This window comes from Apus apus, chromosome 19 (assembly GCF_020740795.1).
Source record: "Apus apus isolate bApuApu2 chromosome 19, bApuApu2.pri.cur, whole genome shotgun sequence".
NCBI lineage: Eukaryota > Metazoa > Chordata > Aves > Apodiformes > Apodidae > Apus > Apus apus.
Genome location: NC_067300.1, coordinates 11,864,575 through 11,889,014, shown reverse-complemented (window position 1 = coordinate 11,889,014; position 24,440 = coordinate 11,864,575). Strand labels below are relative to the sequence as shown.

The following is a 24,440-nucleotide window of genomic DNA, read 5'->3' as shown; positions in this document are numbered from 1 at the left end:
AATCCTAGTATTTGCTTTTGGTATGTAAATTATGTGGGAAGGATAAAAATATGACAATATTTTTTACATACTTTCAAATGACCCACACACCAAAGCAGGACTGTTAGCTGCTGCAACAACTGAGCTGCCCTTCTGACTTCATGTGCTTAAAAGCCTCAGGTGACACTATTGGTTCCAATAAGGTATACCCTGCACCTTCTCCATCAGTTGCCTTTCAGCCAGACTCCTTATTGCACAAACGCATCTATACTGCTTCATAAGCAAAAATGCCCGTATACAGCCAGTTTTGACCCCTGACGGCAGTGAAGTCTGTGTTCTGGTACCCATGGGGGTACATGCATTCATGCCACTGCAGCAGTAATAAGAGTGACTTGAGGAAAACTGTCGACAAGAGCTGGGCTGAACCCACTTTAGATGCAATTTCTACAAGCTCCAAAAAAACCACTCAGTTTTAAGTATTCCAGTTTGTGGTTGCCTCCACAATGAACTTACGTTTCACTGGGGACAGTTACTAATCTTAACTTTCCAGAAAACTGGCATGAAATACCTACCAGGAAAACAGTAAGTTTCCATACGAGGAATTGACACAGCAGAGACAGAAAAGGTCTGTGATACAAGAAGAAATTGGGCTTGGGTCCTTGCCATCAAAGCAGCTATAATTTTATCTTACTTAAGATGTGCTGTTTGTAGATATAAGTATTTCAGAGCCTTACCATACTTGAGATTAAAAAAAAATATGTTAAAGCCTGCAGTTCAAACAGTTTGTAGTCCTGTTGAAAGTAACAACAATAACACCTCATTTTTCCCCACAGCAGGACAAAAAGTAGACAGACAAAATGAGAAGAGAAATGATATTAAACACATTCCAGTGAGTACGGCTGCTTCGGGTTAGTACCTGAAGAAAACATGTAATGAAGAATTAATTTTCAAAGTTTGCAGCACTACTTCTCTATCTTCTCACACTTGTGACACTGAGCATTTTCAGAGCCTTATCAATGGGACAAAGATCAGAGAATCACAAAATGGTTTGAGTTGGAAGATCATCTAGTTAGAATCTCCTGGCATGGGCAGGGACACCTCCCACTAGATCAGGCTGCTCAGAGTGCCATCCAACCTGGCGTTGAACACTTCCAGAGATGGAGGTTCCACAGCTTCTAACCTAAATCTCTCCTCTTCCAGTGTTGATCCATTACCTCTTGTCTTCTCACTACAAGCCCTTGTAAAAAGTCCCTCCCTAGCTTTCCTGTAGCCCCTTCCAGTACTACAAAGCCACTATAAGGTCCTCATGGAGCCTCCTCTTCTCCAGGGTGAACAGCCCAACTCTCTCAGCCTGTCTTAATGGAGACCAACAGAAGAAACTGTTCTTAAGGTAGGAAGTCTGAGCATCCAGAAGTAGGTTCTAATCTTAAGTGATCACACACCACAAGGACTTCATATCCAATACTTTTGTATACCCACTACTGTTGTTGGACCTTTGAGTACATTGTGCAATGCAATACTGCCGTGTTGTTACACAGAAGTTGTAGCATGCCACAATACTTAAAGGTCCTTCAGAGCCTGCAACAGAGGTGACCCAGAGTAGTGAGAAGACTGAATTCACCTGCGAGCTGCGCATCTCAAGTTCTGTTACAACTACCTTCTACTTCTACCCTACTCCTACATTTAGAGAATCATGCATGTCTTACATTTTACTGCTAATGTATCATCTTCTTCCATCTTTCCATCATCTGAAGGGAAGCGTAAAAAACCCTTCACTTCTGTATGGTCTGTACTCTCCCTTCCAGATCTAACAAAGAGCTCCCAATTTTAGTTATGCACAGGTTGAAAGTGATCCTTTGCCTCTTTACATATCTCAGAGAGAATCTGGAAAGTTCAGATAACACCAAAAAAGTAATAATGCACTGAATGCAATTTTTAGAGTTCCTGCATTTTGCGTTACACATGAAATCTGGCAGTTGCTTCACAGAACAAATGGAATGCCTCATTTGCAATACATTTTAAGGCATTGTGGGTTTTCTATTATTTGTTTACTTTTGCAGAAAAATCAGGTAATCACAGTAGTACTAGTGTTTTGTCTACTACTTTTGTTCTACAAAATTCATTTTTGCAGCTAGGTGTGCTAGTTGCCTTAGAAACTACTGTAAAAGCAATTCTGATCAATGAACACTTGTCACTGTCAGTACTGGTGGCAGAATATTATGGGAACAGCAGGCAAGAGAGATTTTGCTGTCACTGAGCTCTGAAATTCAGTCTTTGATCAAATGAAGAAATGTATATAAGATGACAATTCAACAATTGGGTAAAAATAATTGAAAAAACCCAACAATCACTAGCACAAAAATTTTTTTCAAGTCTTGGGAAAGCCAGGTCACTGTTTTGTGTGTCTGACATCTGGGGTCTGGACAACCCCAAACACAAATATAATACAAATTACAAAGTCACCACAAACAGCATATGGCCTGGTGTACTTTGAATGGAACCACGGCCTCAATATTTTTTAGGCTTCCGTAAGCTGTGCTATAGCTCCACAAAGCAGGAGAAAAAGCAAGCTGAGGTTTATAAAACTGAACTACTTTCTACGTTATGGCAAATCTAACCTCAAAATGCATAAACTAGAAGAAAATGCCACCTCATTAATTATCTGCATGATAAACTCAGGGAGTTATGAAAGCCATTTAGAACGATCTGCATACACACAAATTAAGTCCTATACCTTAATTTGATGATATTTCAGCTGAGTGAAAGTCAAACTCTATCATGCTGAGATCTAAGCATATTAATGCTGCAGAGATAACAAAGTCAGTAGTTAACAAAAAGCTTTCAAAAAATAAATATTAAGAGAGTATTCAAAACCAAATATTATATAACAAATTGATATCGGTATATAACACATGAATGCACTAAAGTAATAAAATACAAGTTATCTAGATAAAAGAGGTCACAACATAAAAGCCATTACTTTAGAAACACAAAAAAGTCAAAATATCTGTTAGGGTATATGCCCAGGTAAAGAGCCCGGAAAGTAATGTCCACAACATGGTCGTAGAAATAAGAGCAAACCGGATACACTGGTAAGATCATTAAGATACGTCCCAACTATTACTGCCTTGAACATTTCCCCAACCAGAGTCTCAACAGAACAAAAGACAAAGTAACCTGCAGAGTCAGTTTGGGTCCCACCATTCAAAACTTTTTTCCCCCCTCAACATGGAAAAGATTATTGTCCTTCTGTCTTGGCTTTGATGGGATAGAATCAATTTTCCACTCGGGAAAGCTGCATTTTTTAGAAGACTGCAGCACCCAATTAAGTTGATAGGACGCTTCGTTTTAGTCCATGGCTAGCCATGGCATGCAGGTTTTCCATAGTGATCAAGGCAGTTTTGAGGTAGCCAGGTGCTAAAGGCAATCCCGACCTGTTCTACAGCAGAAACACACTGTTGCTTCAGTCATGCCGGTTTAAAAATAATTTTCATTCTAATAAAATGACCTGCCAGTACTAAAATACTTAGGTTACTTTACCAGTAGGTAGCTCAGACCACTTTGGCTTAATAACTTACAATTTACTTACACTGCAAAACGTTTTAATACAGATGAGCCTTTATGCATGTTAAAAAAAAACAAACAACGAACAAACAAAAACAACAACAACAAAACAAAACAACAAACACAAACCCAAAAAAACAACCAACAAAGCCTAAAACAAACTTATACACATTTGCACAGCACCCAGGATATACTCCACCTCCCTCTCTCATTTGTTTAGAAACACAGGTGCTGTTGTATAAATGTACAGTAATGAGGAAGACAGAGGACCAGCTTCCTCCCATTTCAACAGAAGCTCCAAAAAATCTAACTGCCCTGAAAGTCGAACAAAGCAGGTATAAACATATTTGCTAATCTAAACTCAAGCATGTATTTTTAGGATCCCAGTGTCAAATAACAAGCTTTGCTTTTTAGGGGTTTGACACCGGAAAGCACTTGAGTTGGGGGCCAGGGGAGTAGCGGCAGAAGGGGCCGAGTTTGTAGATCGCACCTGTGTGATCACAACGGCACAGCCTGCGTGCCTCTCGGCTCTCCATTCTCCTTAACCACCTCTGCCTTCACTCGCCGGCCATCGGTTCACCCGCTCTCACGGAAGAGGCAGGCGCACACACAAGCGCGCTCAGCCACCGCGTATCGCAGCCCTTAACCCCGCGCTATCTGCTTGCACGACCCTAACGCTGAACAAGCTGCAAAACTGCCTCTGAAGACACTCGTTCAGCTCCGCCCACGGCACCTGCAGCAGCCCCCGAAAGCGGCGGCGACAGCTCCGGGTTCCCGCAGCTCCGCTGCCCCCGGGCGCGGCAGCTCCCGCGCCGCCCGGCCCGGCGGGCCCCGCAGCCCCGGCCGGCGGCAGCCGCAGCGCTGCCGCTCCGCCACCAACAGCGCGAGCCGCCCCGCACCGCGCCCCGCCCCAGCTCGGCCCCCGCCTCAGGTACCGCTGAGTGAGGCCGAGGAACCGGGTGGAGGCCGCCTCTGCGCTGCTCGGCTCCATGCGGGCGGCCAGCCGGAGGCCTCACTCTCCAGCGTCACTCACGCGGCTCCGTCCCGCGCGGGAGCTCCGCGCGCTCATCCCGGACCGGCGCGCGGCCGGCAGGGCCCGCCGGGAGCTGTAGTCCCGGGTGCGAGCGCGGAGCGGCGCGAGCGGCTCCTGCGCCCTCGCTCGGCGAGCGGCCGAGCAGCGCCGCCAGCCCCGGGCCGGGCGGTGGGGAAGGGGGCTCCAGGGCGTCCTTATCTCGGACCTGGTTGCTGATTTAATAGGAGCAAAACCCTTTGCCAGCAAAACAAGGGATCAAAAAAAAAAAAAAAAAGTTACAGCATTAAAAAAAAAATCAAAACAAACAATTTGCACAGTTCCCGCCTGGACGCCTTCCTGTGTGATGTACTCTAGGTGACCCTGCTCTGGCAGGGGGGTTGGGCTAGATGATCTTTCGAGGTCCCTTCCAACCCCTAGGATTCTATGATTCTTAGTACAGTTTTGAGTGATTCTAAAGACAAAGTTAAAGGACAAGAATTTATTTTCCCATAGGAAAGATTCTCCTATGTGTCTGAGAATGTGTGTGCCTGCCTACCTGTAGATAAATGCAAAGACATTAAGTACAGTTGAATGGACATAGAACACAGATCTCAACAAAAGAAAACGTAGCCTTATCAAGGATTGGAGGTTCACCCAGACCACATTCGGAAGAGTTCTTACGAATAAAAATGACAAATCTCTGAAGGGGCGTTCCGTTTCCTCCCGTTGGAGGTCGGGCAGGCCGCTGCCGCAGGACGAGAAGACCACGGGCCTCCCTTGCCCCTCCCACGCTGGCGGCTCCGCTACCACCGGCCCTGCCGACCCCCCAGCCCGCCCAGCTGAAGGGCCGCCCCGCCCCGCCCGCGGCCCCGCGGAAGCCCCTCCGGGGCCGCCCCGCCCCGCCCGCGGCCCCGCAGCGGCGGCTCCGAGCGCCCGCCCCTCTCGGACGCTCCCGAGCCAGGTAGTTACCAGAGGACTCTTAGAGGCACCGGGCACCAACAACAGCTGGCGGTGAAGCCGCCCGGCGCACCTGAGAATGGCATCGGGACGCCTTTCCGGCGCTGCGCTGCTGACGGCCCGGGCTGCGCGGCGATCCCGCCCCTCGCCCCTTCCGCGGCGCCGCGGAGCCCTCGGCAGCCCGTGACAGCGCGGGCCGCGGAGCTCGGGGCCGCGCCAGGGCCGGGTCCTAAAGCCCCCGAGCCCTCGGCGGCGTGGAGGGAGCAGCAGCGTCTGTCGGACCGCTCGAGCAAGGGAAGCGAAGTCCTACTCCTGCCCTTGTCCCGGCCAGGGCCAGTTTCCCATTAGCTCAGCCCCTCCGGTGTCTGGGGTTTTTACAGGCCGTGGGTTCCAGCCCGTCTTGGCTGGACACAGCTTTCTGAGCGTTCTGAAGGTCTGACTGGAAATAGTGGGTGCTGTGGCAGTTACATGCCAGCGTTTGCTAGGGTGGATGGACTAGGGCTTCACTTGATGCAGAAGCATAAATGGAGTAGACAGGGTAGACGTTACACATTTGTCTGTGAGGCTGGGGACCAGTCCCAAAGGATCTTGGACCGCTTAGTTTCTCAACATTCCAAGATGACCCCAGTGCTGTTCACAAGGCTGTAAGGGATTTTTCTTGCAGTGCCATCGATGTTCAGCTGTAAGAAACTGCTTGCATCATCCTGGAAGCAGTCAAGTGTTCCTCAGTGCTGTGCAAGTTGTTTTTCCCCTTGTGAGGCTTTTTCCTCCACAAGTTTTCCCCACATGACATGCACCCTACAAGCCACAGTGCTCCTATCTCACACCTCTTCTACCTCCATCCCTCTCTCCCTCCCCATACTCTGCACTGCCCCACCCTATAATGCCTCTGACTCTAAACCCCCTGGGCTCTGCCTGCACCTCCCACGTACCTGTTGTCTGCAAACCCCTCCAGTTCCCTGCACCCCACTCCTACCCCACTCTGTTGCTTGGTGCCTGACTGGGGAAAAGATACTGTACAATACCTTTGACATTCTTACTTGGCCATTACGATAAGTCTGCACCAGGTAAAAAGAACACATAAATCTAAGAAAAAGAACCCACACAAGGGAGAGCATGCAGAAGTGTACACAGATCCCCACAGACTAAAAAAAAAAACCAACACAAAACACAAAAAAAGTCAGATTTTACAAAATTCATTAAAATTATTTGATAGTAAGTTAATAACTGAGATGTCTGCCACATGATGCAATTAGTTTCAACCACATAATTCATGATATGAAGGTTTCGTATCAATATAAAAAGCCTTAAGATCTTCTGAAGTTGGCCTCAATTTGTTCCAGGGTCTGTCCTTTTGTTTCAGGAACATAAAAGGCTGTAAAAGTTACATTAAGGCAGCAGAAGGCAGAGAAAAGCCAGAACGTGCCGTAGGGTGTTAAGAAACCCTGAGAGAGGGGAAACAACAACAAAAATATTAGGTCTGTATTGCCAAAGACTGTGGCTCAAGGCTCTCTCAGGAGCAGCTTTAATGAATTTCCCTATGAGAAGAAACTTCAGATGGTAATTTGTGATGCTTACTATAGAATCATGAAATTCTTTGGTTACCAGGAAGGCCATAACCCAGTTTGTTAACACACAAGCACCACTTGATATGCCTCTGGCTTTAAGTGGGAAGATTTCAGATATCACCAGCCATGGAACAGGACCCCAGCCAAGGGCAAAACCTGCCATTACAAACAAAAGATAATAAATCCAAGTCAAATACGTATTAAAGGGAAGACAGAACAGTTTCCAAGTTATTAATGTAAAGGGGATGCACTTTTCACTCTACGTTCTTTTATGATTCCAGTAAAACAGCACCTCTACTGGAAGAAAAGAGAGCAAATTTTTTTAGGGCAGCATGATACAAGCTAGTCCATTTTACATCAAATTAATTCCAAGAATATTCTTAACAAGCAGAACTTCTTGCCAAAAAGTCTCTGAAGTGATAAGCTTAAAAACTAACCTTGTTTCTAACTGCTGTTGCCTTGTACCCTCACAGAACTGTGTGACTCAGACACTAATAAAACTTTTTTCATTAATGACTGTAAAGCCATAAATTTCACCTGAGCAATTACTACTTAATTTTAGCAAAAGGAGACATAAATTCATTTTCCAGGGAATTGGCTTAACTAGGCTGCTAGTTCTACGACCAGGGTAGTGAACACTCAGCCCAACTTTGCATTACACACTGAAAAGGTCTGTCAAAGACAACTCATTTCCATTAATTGATAACGTGACAAAATGGAACAGAAGTGTCACAAGAATCAGAAACTTTGAGTTTTGTGTAATGGCTATTTAGAAGCCTGTTCTACTTACCAGCAACAAAGAGCCCTAGGCTCACTACTGCAAGCCAAGACATGTGGGATTCTGTTCCTGGGGATGCTGCATTTAGAGTGAGCCATACATCAGGATTTGATGAGTTGTTTTGATTTGGAAGGACCATTTTAAAGTAAAGCCCAAACAATGCAGTACTGAGTGCCATGATTATCCCTGAAAAGTAAGCAATAACCAAGTTGTCACTGGTTGCCACTTAGGCATTCTGAGAGACAGAACATAGTCGATCAGTCAAAGAGAAAATATGCTGGTCCTCACAGAAGTGTTTCTTAAAATATATTGTTCTTTGAAATAAACACTGGTCTTGAAAGGAGTGAAATAATTTAGACAAGCCTTCTAAACACTAGCTAAAGAATAATTCTGACAGTAGTCAGCACTATTGAGAGTGCAGCAGAACAACTGTATCAAACAGATTTTGTTTTCATTAGCACATTTACTCGCAAAGTTAAAAACTGTGAGTTATATCCTTTTATAACTAAACACCACAATGCACCATGAAAGTAGCAGCAGCCACAGAGAAATTACTTTGAAATAGCCATTGGGTTGACAACTTGGGTATGAGAACGTAGCATGACACTGAATCTTATTAAGCAGAAAAAGAATCACAGTGGTAATTGTTTCGGTGACATAGCTATTTCAAAATTAAACTGGTCTAGTAATATGAAGGCAAAAATATAGCCATATGTAGTTTCAAGAGGTTCCACCTAAAATGTATATAAGACATAACAGTTTCCACTTAAAGAGTTTAAGTCTGTAGTTACACCAAATCATAAAGCAAACCACTTTAAATGCATAAATTGCAATACTTAATTACCCCAACAGTTATGACACTTTTTGGTAAACAAAATTCAGTAACATGTTTTACCAGATATGTAAAGCAGCACTTTTCGTCCAGTTTTATCTATGATAAGTGCAGCCACAGCAGTGAAACATACTTGTATGGAACCCACAACAATGGAAGCCATTCTGCTGTCCTGAAATAGTATGTAGGGAGAATTTGCTCTTTCAGGCTGATCAGGATCACCTGGCAAGCATTGCAAATGCATTTGTTTCTTGACTCTGAAAGAATACAAACTATACCAAAGAACTTAATGGTAGAGGGAGACAACAGGGGATAAGAAGGGAAAAAAAAAAAAAGACATCACCAATTAACACAACATACTGGTCTCTTAATAAACTTTAAAATAAGCCACGACTCCCTAGAGGTTCACTTTCTCTGAAATGTAGCATTTGCAACTCTAATTAAAAAAAAAATTATATAGGAAGCTGACTCTAATATGAAATTCCATCTGTATCAAAATTTCAGACCAGCAAAATACAATGCACTTCCCCCACTGCCCTCCAAAAAAAACCAAACAAAACCAAAAACAACATTCAGGTGTGCCAGAGTGACACAGTCAAGAGGGTATCTAGAATCCAAACTCAAAAAGCCCACCAGAACACAAACACTGTTATTTATGTCACAGGCAGGATCATTACAAAGTCAGTTTACTATGTGTTTTAGATTTATTATAGTGCTAACTAAGCTGAAACTATTATAGATAACTGTCAGTTTGAAAACACACTCCAAGTACCTTGAAGTTAGCATCTTCAAAGATAGTTGCTGCATAAAACATAACTGCATTAATTCCTGTTACTTGCTGGAAAAACATTAGAGCCGCACCAATAAGAAGAGGCCTGTAGATTGAGGGGTTCTTAAATTCAGAGAGATTCAGTTCCTGCTAAAAAATTAAGTAATTATTTGGTAAAAAAATTTAGCTTTTAAATCAAAGAACAAAACCAACAACAGCAACAAAAAAACCTGCACAGAACATTTAAATCTGTTCAAACTCAGTAAGCTTCCCACCTCTCCTTCAGCAAAATGAAGTGCTTTAAAAACAGAAATGTTTACATTTCACATATTTGAGAACTCCAGAAAGCAGTTTCCCCTTGTCAGAGGTTCTACAGACGGAAATTACAGGTATGTTCAAGGCCAGGCTGGATGGGTCTTGGGACTAGATAATCTTTCAAGTCACTTCCAACCCAAACTATTCTATGAATCTATGCAGTTGACAGTACTTCATAGAGAAAGTTAACATGAATGAATGTACAGTTTGCAGAAACTGAACTTCAATGATTTGACAATTTAAGCACACATCTAACATGTGCTAAATGATGCTTCTAAGAGACAAAAAAGAAAACGCATTCATACAACACAAACAACAGCGGTAGGTGTGTTGAACAATCCTATAGAATTTCTAAATAAATCAAAAAACTAAATAGCTGTCATATAATTAACAAGATCACAAGCCCAACTGCCATTCAGGCACACTGATGGAAGCCAACAGGGATAGCAATTGCAGCTGAAAGGTAGAGAAAAAAGATTCAAAGAACCTCACTTGCTTCTCGACTATCATTTGTATGAAGGATCAGGTTTGGACTATCATTTGTAGAAAAGGCTATTAACTAAGCTTTGGTACAACCCTTTGGATTACACTATATACCTTCACATGTTATCTCCATACAAAAAGTTTTTTAAGAGTAAATCAGATTCTCATCACCTCCTCCTGAACGCTGGCTTCAATCTGCCTACATTCCCTGTCGTGGTCAGCATGTGGTCCCCGCAGAAAGCACAGGGCAGCTACAGCTTCCGAGTGCCTCTTCTGGCTCAGCAGAAATCTTGGTGTTTCGGGCATGAAGGACATGAACAACAGCATTATGCAGGATGGAAAAGAACACAACAGTGCCAGCCAGCGCCACGTTAGTGCTATTCCTGGGTAACCAAAAGGAAATAAAGAGGGCTATGACCATCAATTAGTTGTAACAAAGTAACATTTATTTTCAGCTCTTGGGTGCAGTTCTTTCATTACATGTACTAATTATTTTTGTAAAACTAGAGCCCTAACCCAATACCTGCAACATAGGCTCCCAGTATGCCAATCACCACCATCAACTGAACAGAAGAGCCAAGCATACCACGGACTTTAGGATGAGATACTTCAGATATATACAACTAAAAACAGGGAGAAGAAATCTAAAAAATAGGTAATAGGGAAAAAAAAAGAAACAAACCAACCCTCCTAATGTTATATATAAGGAATTTGAAGAAATAAATACTATTAGACTATAGCAGAACATTAACAGACACAATCAAATAAAAGACTAATAATCTGAAAATCACATCACTGTACCAGGAATGCATAACTCAAAAGTATCACTAGAAGGAACAAAAATTATATCTTTTTCATTATTAAAAACAAGCTAAGTATTATTCTATCAAAACCAGTTTCCTCTATACCCCAAACTGCCTTGGCTACAGTTATTCAGTTGCTTCACCCAAGCCACCTATAATACTGCTATGAAAAAAGAACCAAAAAAACCACAAACAAAAAAGTGACCACAGATGCACACACCCCCAGAAAAACATCTTACTTACTGGAACGACAAGTGAAGTAACTCCACTGGCTAAGCCTGTCAGTATTCGTCCAAAATAAAGCATCCAAACATTCTGAGCAGATATAATAACTACATATCCAAAAACATATGGTATCGAGCACAGCATTAGACTCAGCTTTCTCCCAACTTTGTCCACAACATAGCCTCCTAGTATTCCTCCAGCAGCAGCTCCTAATGTTACGACTGACTTAAAAAAACAAGTAAAAAAAGTATTATACATATATACAAATAAATACATAAAAAACACTCAGCAATGTCTTTTAAAGTCTTGAAAAATAAATAGCAGCTTCTAAAAAAATATGGGAGAGTATGCAGGTGTTTTGAAAATCAAAATACACCTTACCTTCCTCATAAAAACAGTAAAGAAGCACTACTCACCACAACTGAACAGCAAATAATTTTTGTATTACATACAAAGCTCTTTCAGTGAATAAAAAAAATAGCGGTAACTGTTTCTTAACCTATCTACAAAGCTGTCCATTCACAGGCCTTTCAAACTGTGTTAAAGCCCTGAAGAATTTATCTTCACTAACCTGAAATCCAGCCTGTATCCAAAAAGCAAATATTCCCCATGTTGATGAATCGTACTGATTTATTTAAAAGTTTCCTTTCTGTGGTCCCTTAGCAGCTTCAATTGAGAAACATGAGAATGATTAGAAGGCATTTTAGCTCCAAAAATAGGTTCAAATAATAGAGCCATTTATTAATATTTGCTGAGAGTAATCAGAGCATCACAGCACTGCTACACAGGAAAAATATGAACCCATCACTGAGTTTAGAAAAAAAATTGATTTCATTATTAAGATCTGCATTTACCCTCACTCTTGAGAGGAGTAAGTCCCCATCATACAAGCAGCATCTTCTTGCCCTATGCTTTCAAGTGAAATCACGTTAATCCATCATAGACACCTACCCCAAACCACGAGGCTTGATCGCTGTCCAGTCTTAATTTAGGATCGTTGATTTTCCTCAGCTCTGGAATAACAGGTGAGCTATAGCCTAGCACAAAGCCAAAGCTAAGTGGTCCAAGAACAGCAGCAAACGTGGCCAGGAACAGCTTCTTGTTCTGGACTCTGAGGCAGAAGAAGACAAGGATCACGCTGCCCCCACCTCCCGCTTCTGGCCCCAGCTCCGGCCCCTCAGGTGGGCCTGCGAGAGGGCTCGTCCCCGAACTCGCTTCGGCCGCATCCCGCTATCGACCGCGGCGAGCTCCAGGACAGTCAGCGCTGCCTCAGAGCCCACCAGAGAGGCGGGTCGCGGCGGCAGCGCTCACCTGGTGTAGGAGTCCGCAGCGGGGTCCCCCAGCAGGCAGCGAGACTCCTCCGCAGCCATGCCCGCCCGCGGGAAGCGCCTCAGCGCAACCCGCCCCAGCACTTCTGCACCGGGCAGCCGTGAAGAGCCGCACGCCCGGCCGCGGCCCCCAGCCAGGCCGTGCGGGCAGCGGTAGGAGGCCGCGCGGCAGGGCCGGGCCGGGCCGGGCAGGACGGAGCGCGGCGGCTGCCGCAGCCCCCGAGGCTGCAGCTCAGGCGGAAACGGCTCCGCGGGGCGGCGGGCGGTGATGACGTTGCAGGTGCGCCGGAAGCTGCGAGGGCGGCGAGCAGCGGGCCCCGGGAGCGCCTTCCCTGCGGTGCCGGCCGGTTCGCCCGGCGCAGGGGCCGCGGCCCCGGGCTTGCCCCGCCCCTCTCGCGCCGGGCGCGGCTGAGGCGCCCGGTCCCGTGCGAGGGCGACTTCCTGCCGGTTGCGGTGCGAGCCGCGGAAGTGCCGGGAGCCCGCGTTGCTGGGGCAGCTATGGCCGCAGGGGAGCCCCAGCCCCCGCCGGCCTCCGGGCGGCCGCAGCGGCTGCCTGCCGAGGGACGCTCCGCGCCCGGCCGCTATCTGAGGTGAGCGCCGCGGGCCCCGGGACTTGGGCAAGCGGCGCCCGGCGCCTGCAGCTGTCGGCAGCAGCAGCGCCGGGAGCGTGCGGTCCCCACCGCGCTGTTTGCGTGCGGAGGCAGATGGGAGCGGGCGGGCGCGGGACGGGACGGGACGGCCGGTAACGCCTAGAAAGGAGCCCCGTGCACGCAGCTCTGAGCACCGGTTTCGGGGCCTCACCGCAGCCCTTGCTTTCAGTATTAGCATCACGTAGCGAATACCACAGACGCCTCAGAGGTCACCTGTTCCTTATTCACAGGGAGTCTGTTAGAAATTTTTTGTTTGTTGTAAAAAGAACACATGCGTGTTAGAACAGCAAATATTTTCCCTGCCGTATGTGCTGAGGAAGGCTGGTAAGTGCTGTCAGCAGTAAAAGTTACTGTATGAACTTGGGACTTGATTGGAGCAGCTGTCTGTGCATTTGACACCCAGTACCTTCTTGTGCTTTTATCAGCAATTGCATGTCGGGTGCAGCCTTTCACAGGGAAGACTGCACTTTTCTGTGCTACTGTACCATGTTAAGAGCTGTGATCTAAGATCTCACTCTATGAAGGTAAAATGTCTGTGTAAAAATAAACGTTATTGACACCCCCTGAGATTCCCCAATTACTTGTATTTAGGAGCTTCTATGAATTAAATTCAGCCAGTTGACTAATAAATATAATTAGATCTTCCAGAGGAAGTAAATAATTACAGATTTTTAACATTTGTCCAATGCTTATCATGGTAATCACTTCTCCAAGCTTATTTTAGGATCTCGAGATGCCACAGGATAGTATAAATGCATGTGTATTTCAGAGGTAATATTTCAGATCTTAAATTTTACAGCTAATTTTCTTCATTGGAAATAAACTGAGAAAATAGGAAAAAAAAACCCAAGGATTTAAAAATAAAAATAAGTGTTTCGATCAAAGCAGTACAAACATATCAAAACTGATACTAGGCCAGTACAATCTACAGTCTTCACTCCAGCCAAATAAAAAGATGGCTGACATATCCTTCAAAACACTTTTTCAGACATCTATCTTCTTTAAAAAAAAAAAACTGCAGTTACCTGCTTCATGTTTAAAATATTTCAGAACAGAGGTATGAGTAAGTTCTGTAACTAGCTTATCACTCTGCTTATATGATTTAATTTCTTCCCTTTATCAGTATACTACATGAATAAACTGTTAAGACAATGTTTATTTGTTATAATTTGTTTAAAACTTAAACTAACCCTTACCTTATTGGATTCAGAGTTTGCAAGTGTTAACCTAGAACAAGAAAGATGTTAACATTCATAATGAATGCTAATACTCACTAGCTCCATAAAAGTCACTCCTAAGTCTGATGTGGGACAAATGACAGTTCAGGGTGCATGCAACTGCTTAATCATAACCTAATCAATCTTTAAAAATGTTTGTTCACTTCAGTTTGTGTGTTAACATGCCATTTGGAATACTGATGTACCAGTAATAAAGATGTGATGCTTACTTTGTTTTCTGAACGGAACTAATACAGTATTTTGATGTATCACAGGTAAATTTTTGCATAACCTTATGGAGAAAAAGGACTTTGAAGCATGGCTTGATAACATTTCTATTACATTTCTTTCTCTGACGGACTTGCAGAAAAATGAAACTCTGGATCACCTGATTAGCTTGAGTGGAGCAGTCCAGCTCAGGCACCTCTCCAATAATCTAGAGATTCTCCTCAAGAGGGACTTCCTCAAACTTCTTCCATTGGAACTTAGTTTTTATCTGTTAAAATGGCTTGATCCTCAGACCTTACTCACGTGTTGCCTCGTCTCTAAGCAGTGGAATAAGGTTATAAGTGCCTGTACAGAGGTATGGCAGACTGCATGTAAGAATTTGGGTTGGCAAATAGATGACTCTGTTCAGGATCCTCTACATTGGAAGAAGGTTTACCTAAAGGCTATCTTAAGGATGAAGCAACTGAAGGACCACGAAGCCTTTGAGACATCCTCTTTAATTGGACACAGTGCCCGAGTATATGCACTTTACTATAAAGATGGACTTCTGTGTACAGGTAGGAAGGACAGAAAACTTGGAGTCTTAAAATTCTTTGTTTTCTCCCCTTGCCCCACCATATGACTAATGACAACTTGCTTTTCCTTTACCAGATTATTTTCATAGTGCTAACACGGTTTGAGTTAATCAAAATTGCCTTTTTTTTTTTTAGATTTCTGATACATCTGGCACACTAATAAACTCATTAGTCACTTTAATAGGAAAACAAAGGAGACCAGTTTCTTTGTTGGTTAAAAAAAAGGAGTAACAGTAGGTATCATGCTTCAGATTAGTAAGCTTATTTGCGATGTACCCTCTTGTTTGTTCATATGTTAAGATGGTTACTAGAAACCAACAACTAGACTCTAGCCTGTCTTTCACTTTTCTACTCATTGGGAAATATAAATATACAGGAAGCAGCAGCATCAAAACTTTCTGAAAAGTGGAACTTGTGCCAAAACCACGAGGAGAAACAATATGTGTAAGGGTCCAGGGTTTTATTCTGCTCTCTGAAGACAGCAGTTTGTACTTACTGTTACAAGTGTTAAAAAAAACCAAGAACACAAAAAAACCATCAGAGAGAGAGTGGAAACTGGCGAGTGATGGGGTCTGGTATTCATCTGCTGTCTTTCAAGATTTGTTGGACCCCTTTCCTACCTGAAACGAACTTAAGTATAGTCAGTGGCTCTGCATACCTCAGAGTGATATATCATGGGAACCTTCCATGTGTCTGTTTCAGCAGACTCTCAATCAGAGGCAGTACTATAATTTAGGGAAGGTGTTGAAAGGGTATGATGAAACTTGAAGACCAGGCATCTAGTAGCTTAATTAACATGAAGACAAGAGGCTTTGCTGTAGTGTTGAGACTTAAAAGACTTAAAACTTGGGCTTATTCCCCATTCAAGCAGCTTGAATGTACTATTTAATGAGAAAAAGTTCAACAAAGGGAAATGTAAAGCTCTGCACCTGAGGAGGAACAACTCCATGGCACCAGCATATGCTGAGGGCCACCCAGTTGAAAAGCAGCTGGGCAGAAAAGGACCCTGGGGTTCTGCTGGACACTAAGTTGAACATGAGCCACTAACACCTGTGCTGAAAGAAGGCTAACTATCCTGGGCTGCTTTAGGAGTGTTGGCAGAAGGTGGAGGGAGGTGCTCCTTTCCCTCCACTCAGCACTTTTGAGGCCACACATGGGAGTTCTGTGTCCAGTTCTGGGCTCGTCAGTACAAGAGAGATGTGGACACACTGGACAGTCCAACAAAAGATCATGAAGATGAAGGACTGGAACATCTCATATGAAGAAAGGCTGAAAGAGCTGGGACTCTATATTCTAAAGCAGCGAGGACTCGGGGACAAGCTTATCAATGTATTTAAATACTGAAAGTGAGGGTGCAAAGATGCAGCCAGGCTCTTTTCAGTGGTGCCCAGTGATGGGACAAGAGGCAGTGGACATGAACTGAAACACAGGAGGTTCCCTCTAAAACACTTCTGTACTGTGAGAGTGATTGAGCACAGGTTGCCCATGGAGATTGTGGAACTTCCATCCTTGCATATATTCAAAAGCTGCTCATGGTCCTGGGCAACTGACCTTAGGTGGCCCTGTTTGAGAAGGGGGGATTGGAAGAGTTGACCTCCAGAGGTCCCTTCCAACTATAACCATTCTGTGATACCATGAAAATACTATATTTAAGACAAACATGGAATATGAGTATAGCACTGGAAATACTGTTTACTCTTTGCTTCCAATTACCCAGTTCTTTTATATTCTAGGATCTGATGACTTGTCTGCAAAACTGTGGGATGTAAGCACAGGTCAGTGCATATATGGTATCCAGACACACACTTGTGCTGCAGTGAAGTTTGATGAACAAAAGCTTGTAACAGGATCTTTCGATAACACAGTAGCCTGCTGGGAATGGAGCTCTGGGGCAAAGACACAGCATTTTAGAGGACATACTGGTGCAGGTATGTTGAATTTTTCAATTTCACTAGTTAAGTGACATATGTCATCAGCAAACAAATTGTAATTTAAGTTACCTCTTTGCATGGTAGCTTTTTTTTTTCAGGCTCTGTCCCAGGTCACCTTTGAGGGAGTGGGTGAAAGTGGCCAGAACATACATCTAGATCTCTCTGCCCTTGAATAATGCCAAAGCTTAGCCATATGGTGTTTTACAGTTGCATTAATACTAAATGCCATGGTTATTCAATACTTTCCAGTCTACCAAAGAGATGCAGAGGAACAAGAAGCACATGGCAATAGCAGTTCTTTATATCCCTCAACTGGAGGTGGGCTTACAGCAAAGAGCACAATAAGACTTGGGAATCTGTATTTGCGTTTTCCTCATAAATAACTTCTGTCCTGTACTGCAAAATATTCTCAACTCAGCTGTAGGTCTATTCTCCTGTGAGTAACAAGATGTTTCAAATGTACTAATCCTGCTGAAATTGACTGACTAGAAATTGAAAAATATAAACTAGCTTAAGTTATGCTTTGCCATAATCCAACCATAAAGGAACCATGCTGCATGTGTTCCTAATTTGGACAAAAATCAGTAAATTTGCAATGCGAGCTTAGAAATCTAGAGCAACAATTCACCTATACAGTTCAAGAATAATAGCATATGAATTTAAAGGCTATATGACCTAGTGAGTGTCTCACAGAAAAATGTATGCATAGAGACTGGTATTCCTTTTCTAGTACCCTCTTTACTTGTAGTTTTTAGCGTGGATTACAACGATGAACTTGATATTCTGGTCAGCGGCTCTGCAGACTTCACTGTGAAAGTATGGGCCTTATCAACAGGAACGTGCCTGAATACCCTTACTGGACACACAGAATGGGTCACTAAGGTGGGAATATCTTGCAAAACATTTGCAGTAAGTTTCTATCAGGTGTTCTGAATTTCTGTTTTCTAATCTTAATCCTGCATGTACATGTGGAATCTGAAGAACATCAGGAAATACTACAAAATAACATTTCAGCAGAAAATAATACTTAAGCTATAATTAAACCTCTCAGACCACTGGAAGATATTTCTATTCCAAAACAGTTGGACTAATAATAGGAATCAGTGTTTGATTCAAAGACTGAATAAAAACAATGGTTCTGAAAGAAAGCTAATTTAAAATTATATAGAAAAGTAATGATCTTGATAACCAAAATCTGGGCATGAAAGGTGTTCTAAAGTCAACAACACCTTTTCTTATGAGTATTTCAGAACTTGGAAGATGGGGGATTGATTCTAAAGGTGAAGTATATTTGTTCACTTATTAATACAGTAAGTTGTCACTAGTAGGAACAAGTGTGAACTGTAGTTTCCCTTCAGTTGCTGTCACAGTTTGTATTGCCTCTGAGGACAGTATGCAGATTGTCCGTGGAGTTAAAAATCAAAATGAAAGTTTGCTTTTTTAACACCATCAGCATAAATCATTACATCCTTTAATTACAGGTAGTTTTGCAGAAGTGCAAAGTCAAATCTCTTATGCATAGTCCTGGGGATTATATCCTTCTAAGTGCAGATAAGTATGAAATCAAGGTACGTACCGTATATCATACATACATAATTTTGGAACCCAGGAGAACAAAATGCTTGAGGGGTTTCTGTTGGTACTGGTGCTGTTTAACATCTTTGTCAGCAACATGGACAGTGGGATCAAGTGGAACTAGATGACCTGTAGGTCCCTTCCAACCCAAACCATTCTGTGGCCCTTGTGTACAAGACATGCAACTCTTTGGAAGCTTTTCAATGCTTTCCTTCAAATTTAGATTTAAATGAAATCTCTACATGAATAGTAATGCAAAAAATAAGTGCTTTCAGTGCATACCTAATATTCTAACTTGACAGGGAAGTATTTAACTGCAAATACGGTTGGGAACTTTTGGGTTGGAGAGTAAATAGTTTGTGGCCACAGAAGCCTTCATAGTGTTGTGACATTTCTGTCCAATTGGATGGTTGATTTTTTTTGCTGTCTGTAAAGCACCCATTTTCACTGGGATTTTTTAGGCTAGAAACAACATCTATTGCAACAATACTGTAAAACAAATCACACAATTGATGTTCCTAGATAATGGAGAGAAATATTTCTGAAATAGCAGGCACATTTACCTGATACTTAAAGAGAGACTGTGAGGCTTGCTCTATTGTGTAACAATTTATAATGTGAATGTTTTATGGTCTTAAACCATGTTTTAATTGTAGATTTGGCCTATTGGAAGGGAAATAAACTGCAAGTGCTTAAAAACACTGTCTGTTTCTGAAGATCGCAGTATCTCTCTACAGCCCAGACTGCACTTTGATGGTAAATACATAGTGTGCAGTTCAGCACTAGGATTATACCAGTGGGACTTTGCCAGCTATGACATTCTCAGGTAAATCTTTCCATTTAAGACCTGGTCTTCTTTAATTAAATAAGTAGTAGAACATATTAGTTTTAATAACTTACTTCAGATGTAGGCCAAAAGATTCTTGATAAAAACTCAATAAGCATCTTACTTTACACATATTGCCAGATTTAATTATAATTTATCATCTATTAATACAAATGATTTTATTGTTGTTTTAGTTTCTGGCCACAGGCTAGTCCTCTTTCATATAAGCTGAAGAGTTTCAATGTAGACTTAAATCAGATTACAGTGCTGTAGTTCTTAAGGTGAAACTGTAGTGACTAAAAGTTAATGTTGCCATGGAGACTGTTCTACAGAGAATCAGGTGGCCATTTCTGGGGTACCTTTGATAGGACAAGAAATAGTACTACTTGTAGCACTAATCTGTCATTCTGCATAATGGTGTGAAATGATAGCAAAATGTATCAGACTGCAGGAAGGAATCAAACAGGATGGCATCCTGTTTCTATTAAAAAAATGGGGTTGCATGTATTAGAAATAGTGGCATCAAAGACTGTAACTTAAAGAAAAAATTGCATTTAGAACTTTTAGCAGACTTAATTGAAATGGCCTGAATATTTGTAGAGTATTCTACCATAGGAAGATCTACACCAAAAGAAGTGTTTCTTATCAGTAAGAATAACAGTATTTTCACCTCTTGGTCTATCCTGCCATCTTTCAGAAAAGAAAGATGTTTTCTTACTGCTGAGAACAGATTTTCAGATCCATACATTTTTGTGCCTCCATTCTGTGCTTTATGTCACGCTGTGATAAATGCATAGTAAGTTGTGGAAAACCTATTCTCTTCAATTTATTTTCCAAGTTTTATTTAAGGCAAAAGTAATATCCTAAAGGTGTAGGGGAACAAAACCTTTTATTTCAGTAAACCAGCATTTTGTTAAGGACTAATCTTGAATGATTTAGCTTATTTTCTTACCACAGTAGGACATTTCTGTGTTTTATTTCCAGCTTTTAAAAGAGTGGTCAAATAGTAAGAGGTTTTATTTCTTAACATAAAAGATACTGAAGCATGAAATTCCTATGGAAATTTGCTGTAAAACACAATAAATTAGCTCTTTTGTGTTTATCTGGAATCAAGACTCTCAATTCCTTTGTGCTATGCAGAATCCCTTTCAAACCCTAAACTTATGTTCAGAAGGGCCTGTCCTGAATGCACGAATCCAGAACTGAAACCACAGGCCTGACTGCAGCTAAGTGTTCAGTTGCTTAATTTGAAAAATTTGCATCCAGTTCTTTCTATATGCTTTTTCAGAATTATGGGTTTAGACACTTATTTTCAATAGACACGTAAGGATGTTTTGGTAATGCAAGTTCACGACTACATTGTGACACAGTTTCTAACAATGTTGTCTTGTCTTCTAGGGTTATCAAACCTCCTGATTTCTCAAATGTGTCCTTGCTGGGTTTTGGAGAGATATTTGCTCTGCTGTTTGATAACAGATACCTGTATATAATGGACTTGAGGACAGAAAAACTGATAAGCCGCTGGCCTCTACCAGAGTATAGAAAATCAAAGAGAGGTTCAAGCTTTTTGGCTGGTGAAGTGTCTTGGTTAAATGGACTAAATGGCCAAAATGATATGGGCTTGGTTTTTGCCACCAGTATGCCAGACCATAGTATCCATTTGGTGTTATGGAAAGAACATGGCTAAAAAGCTCACATACGCAGAATCTTCAGGAATATATGGACTATCAGCAGTGTGTCCATAAAATGAGACTTTGCATGAACCAAAGTTGCACACCCAATGGTATCATCATGCAATGCACAATCATGTACTTTTGTTTGGGCATTTGGGAATGGGTTGTTTTGGACGTAATGCAATACAGCACGCTAACAGTATTCAACACAAAATTTTGTCTCTACTCATGTTTAAGCATACTTGTTTGGGCTTTGAAACATAGCTTGTAACATTTAAACCATCCAAATCCACCATGAAGTCTGAAATGAAGTAGTGGTTGACCTGAGTTCTGACCTATTTTTTGTTGTTGAAAGAAAAGGTGAAGCTACTATTTTAGAATTATAGGCTTTTGTACATGTAACAGCAAATACTCGTTACAGTGCATGGCTGCTTAATTTGAATGAGAAACTAGCAAACTCTTTTTCTCTCCAGTATCACTCTTTAATATGTTTTTTCCTTATGATAACTTTAAATACTTAGCCTTTGAAATAGCAGAATCAAATGAGTCCTTTAACTAGGATCAGATGCTAAAAATAATACGTTCAAGTTCAGGAACGTGTCAACATGAACTTTCCTTAGTGAGATTGAGCCAACTTTTCACCTTCCTGATAGATTAACCTTACAGAACTTCTGACATTGTTTATCGTTGTTGCTGACGATAACTCAGAATGGCTTGATCAGCATTTTATAGTCCATATTTCATATTGTTTGTGTAAGAATGTAACTTAGGTCACAGATATATATAAATATAATGAACGGGAAGATTATGTTCAGTCTCTACATCAAAAGTCACATTAAATTATGTCCAGCAGCCATTCACTTTTTCCGAGCGTTGCAGTTAATATAATCATGCACTTAGAGTAGTTGCTACATCTAGATTTGGAAAGCAGGGGCAAATAACAGTGCTAATGACACATCTCCAGGGGGAAGAAAAAAAAAAATTTGAAGAAAAGCATAGGAGTAGAAAAAGGTCTTTAGCTTTGATCATCATAGGAGACCTGATGTACGCAAGTTAACTATTGAAAAGCAAGTTCCTATTCACATACTTTGTGGTATTTGACATGTACTTAAAAGCTGTATCTATGACATCACATGCTTTAGAAACGCTTTAGGTTGGTTTCCCTTCCTCCCTTACAATAAAATCTCCCCTTAATGTCTTTTTTTTTTTAAACAGAATTTAAAAACATGCGTTTTCATTATGATCACCTCATGTCCTTGGAAAGATAAAACTGCCTAGCATTACTCTTGTTAGTATGATTTTTTTCTTCCCACTAACCAAGCAGACCTTATTTCATCCTTAGTATTGAATGAAGGCCAAGGTTCCCAAATGTATGCAGTATGACTTACACCAATGGCAGGGGCGGAGGGGGGCCGGGTGGGATGGGGAGGGGGTTGTTGTGAGTGATATGGTAGGAACAGCATGAAGTCCCAGTGCAGCAGTGTCTCTTGAATACAAAGGTAGGATCTTGAGTATTCAGTTTTTTGCCTTAATTGACAATAACATGCCTTAAAAATGTGTTTGTAGTCAAGGGTTTTATCAATTAGAAGCCAAATTCACAGCTGTCAGTTCAAACCACACTGACCAGGGCACAAAGTATGATCTCTTAGAGCTTTTACTGTCTTACTCTACATGAAACAAAGCTTTTAATAACTTGTCTTGAAACCCAGTTCTCATGCTTAATTTGTGAGTAGCTACTGTGCATGTGTGCAGTAACTCAGCTTACTCTAAAGGAGCCATGTGATGATGGACCACCTATAAAACACTACTCTCTACTTCTTGCAAGTTTCCAACAATGCAAATTTGGAGGGAAAGGAGAAACCCTGGCAAGGGGAAGCAGTCAATATACAAGAGAAGCAGGAATGCTGTTCTGAAAGTCCTCAATAAACCAGAAAAGTGGGTTGACAGAACTCTCACATAGTTTAACCACTGCAAATGCACGACCCTGCACCTGAGCAACCCTCACTCCACACAACAGGCAGGCTGGAGCTGACCAGATAGAAAGCAGCTTCCTGATTAAGAACTCTAAAATTCTCCTTTACATTGTCCCAGAGTATGCAAGCAGAAAATCACAATGAGAAGCATCCAATACACCCTACACTGGTCTTCCACCCTTTTAGTTAAAAGAAGTTTTAGCCTGTTACACAGCAGGTTATTATTATAAACAAAATTAGCAGTTACTTACTGACTGACTTAAAGACTTTGAAGTAAAAGTTCCCATGGACATTTGCTAGTCAACGATACTAACCCAGCTCCTTAAGGGCATAGGTATGTGCCACCACAAAACAGATTAATAAATGAAAATATGATACTGCTGTAGAAATAAGAAAATCATACCTACACTTCACATGCACTTTTCCCTGTCACACACTGAATATCACACAATCACTGTTCCCAGATGTCCCTTCATAGGCAGGTTCTAATACCTTGCCACATCAGTACAATGCACATAGCTTTGGGGGCTTAGCAAACATTAATAAAAAAAAAAAAAAAGTGATACTGTGAAACTACAGTGAGTAAGTGTTTTTTGTTTGCTTTCCATCTGACCCTTCCAGAGAAGTTAATAACTACTTGACACTATTTTAAGATAGTTTGGAAAAGATGCAACTGCTACACCCTCACACAAGAAAGCAACATAATTCAACTTACCCATCACATAAAGGACTAGAATCCCCCAGCTCTGTAATTTTCATGAATGTAGAAACAGAGGCTTCAAGGTCCCAGGAAAAAAAAAACAAAACCACACAAACAAACAAACCTATTATGTATCACAAGTAACTGTTCATCTATCTGTCTTGCCACCTTTTCAGTTCCCATCAGCTGTTTTTCTTTAGCATCTATCCCTTGCCTCCGTTTTAAAGCTCCCCATCATGACTCAGCACTTCCCACTCAGTAATTCAGAACAGCTGTGGGTTACAAAAGAGGGATCAGCCTTCTTAAACTTACATGTCTCAAAAACCCAGCTTAACAGTAATTTGGATCAGCAAAACTCCCAACAGCTGATTAGTGTTACAACACATCACCACTTTAACAAACAACGTTTCAAAAATATAAGGCATTCATTTTTTTTTACAACTGAAACTGGTAGATTTAGTTCAATTACTTTCACCGTG

At 42.0% G+C, this 24,440-nt stretch overlaps 3 protein-coding genes across 13 annotated transcripts in view; 1 reads left to right on the top strand and 2 right to left on the bottom strand.

Moving 5' to 3' along the window:
* Positions 1-5,617, bottom strand: part of GARNL3 (GTPase activating Rap/RanGAP domain like 3) — a 46,754-nt gene extending 41,137 nt beyond the window's left edge. For 4 of the 6 annotated variants that reach the window (XM_051636588.1, XM_051636589.1, XM_051636590.1 and 1 more), the window contains exon 1: positions 5,525-5,617. In XM_051636588.1, coding sequence (XP_051492548.1) covers positions 5,525-5,598 — 74 coding nt within the window. In that variant the 5' untranslated portion in view covers positions 5,599-5,617. Of the gene's footprint in view, positions 1-4,478; positions 4,632-5,524 lie in introns of those variants that run through there. The other 2 variants (XM_051636591.1, XM_051636593.1) reach the window with 1 other exon arrangement.
* Positions 5,618-6,692: 1,075 nt separating this feature from the next.
* Positions 6,693-24,314, bottom strand: SLC2A8 (solute carrier family 2 member 8). 5 transcript variants are annotated; one of them, XM_051636639.1, is made up of 10 exons: positions 23,977-24,314; positions 12,237-12,396; positions 11,304-11,510; positions 10,781-10,880; positions 10,429-10,640; positions 9,463-9,609; positions 8,754-8,862; positions 7,871-8,044; positions 7,091-7,236; positions 6,693-6,957 (listed from the first exon to the last, which is right to left on the bottom strand). In XM_051636639.1, the coding sequence occupies exons 1-10, from the start codon at positions 24,018-24,020 to the stop codon at positions 6,820-6,822; spliced, it is 1,437 nt and encodes a 478-aa protein (XP_051492599.1). In that variant the 5' UTR covers positions 24,021-24,314; the 3' UTR covers positions 6,693-6,819. The 5 variants fall into 5 exon arrangements, with proteins under 5 accessions (XP_051492599.1, XP_051492597.1, XP_051492596.1 ...); XM_051636637.1 differs by lacking the exon at positions 23,977-24,314 and adding an exon at positions 12,597-13,441 and having other exon boundaries at positions 9,463-9,606; XM_051636636.1 differs by lacking the exon at positions 23,977-24,314 and adding an exon at positions 12,597-12,875.
* FBXW2 (F-box and WD repeat domain containing 2) lies at positions 13,115-22,571 on the top strand. 2 transcript variants are annotated; one of them, XM_051636651.1, is made up of 7 exons: positions 13,115-13,203; positions 14,756-15,265; positions 17,017-17,211; positions 17,963-18,096; positions 18,696-18,782; positions 19,446-19,615; positions 21,014-22,571. In XM_051636651.1, exons 2-7 carry the CDS (start codon positions 14,776-14,778, stop codon positions 21,300-21,302), a joined length of 1,365 nt encoding a protein of 454 aa, XP_051492611.1. In that variant the 5' UTR covers positions 13,115-13,203; positions 14,756-14,775; the 3' UTR covers positions 21,303-22,571. The 2 variants fall into 2 exon arrangements, with proteins under 2 accessions (XP_051492611.1, XP_051492612.1); XM_051636652.1 differs by lacking the exon at positions 13,115-13,203 and having other exon boundaries at positions 13,625-15,265.
* Positions 24,315-24,440: the final 126 nt, after the last annotated feature.

What these genes read in the sequence shown, in the direction of transcription:
- SLC2A8 (XM_051636637.1), bottom strand. Translation starts at nt 13,441, where the DNA reads ATGCTAATACTGAAAGCAAGGGCTGCGGTGAGGCCCCGAAACCGGTGC. An exon ending in ATCAAGCCTCGTGGTTTGGG is followed by an intron (nt 11,511 to 12,236) that starts GTAGGTGTCTAT and finishes TGTTTTTTTAAG; the next exon opens with TCAGTCGTAACATTAGGAGC. An exon ending in AGTGCTGCTTTACATATCTG is followed by an intron (nt 8,045 to 8,753) that starts GTAAAACATGTT and finishes CTTACTTTTCAG; the next exon opens with GGATAATCATGGCACTCAGT.
- FBXW2 (XM_051636651.1), top strand. Translation starts at nt 14,776, where the DNA reads ATGGAGAAAAAGGACTTTGAAGCATGGCTTGATAACATTTCTATTACA. An exon ending in TAGAGGACATACTGGTGCAG is followed by an intron (nt 17,212 to 17,962) that starts GTATGTTGAATT and finishes CTTTACTTGTAG; the next exon opens with TTTTTAGCGTGGATTACAAC. An exon ending in GCCAGCTATGACATTCTCAG is followed by an intron (nt 19,616 to 21,013) that starts GTAAATCTTTCC and finishes CTTGTCTTCTAG; the next exon opens with GGTTATCAAACCTCCTGATT.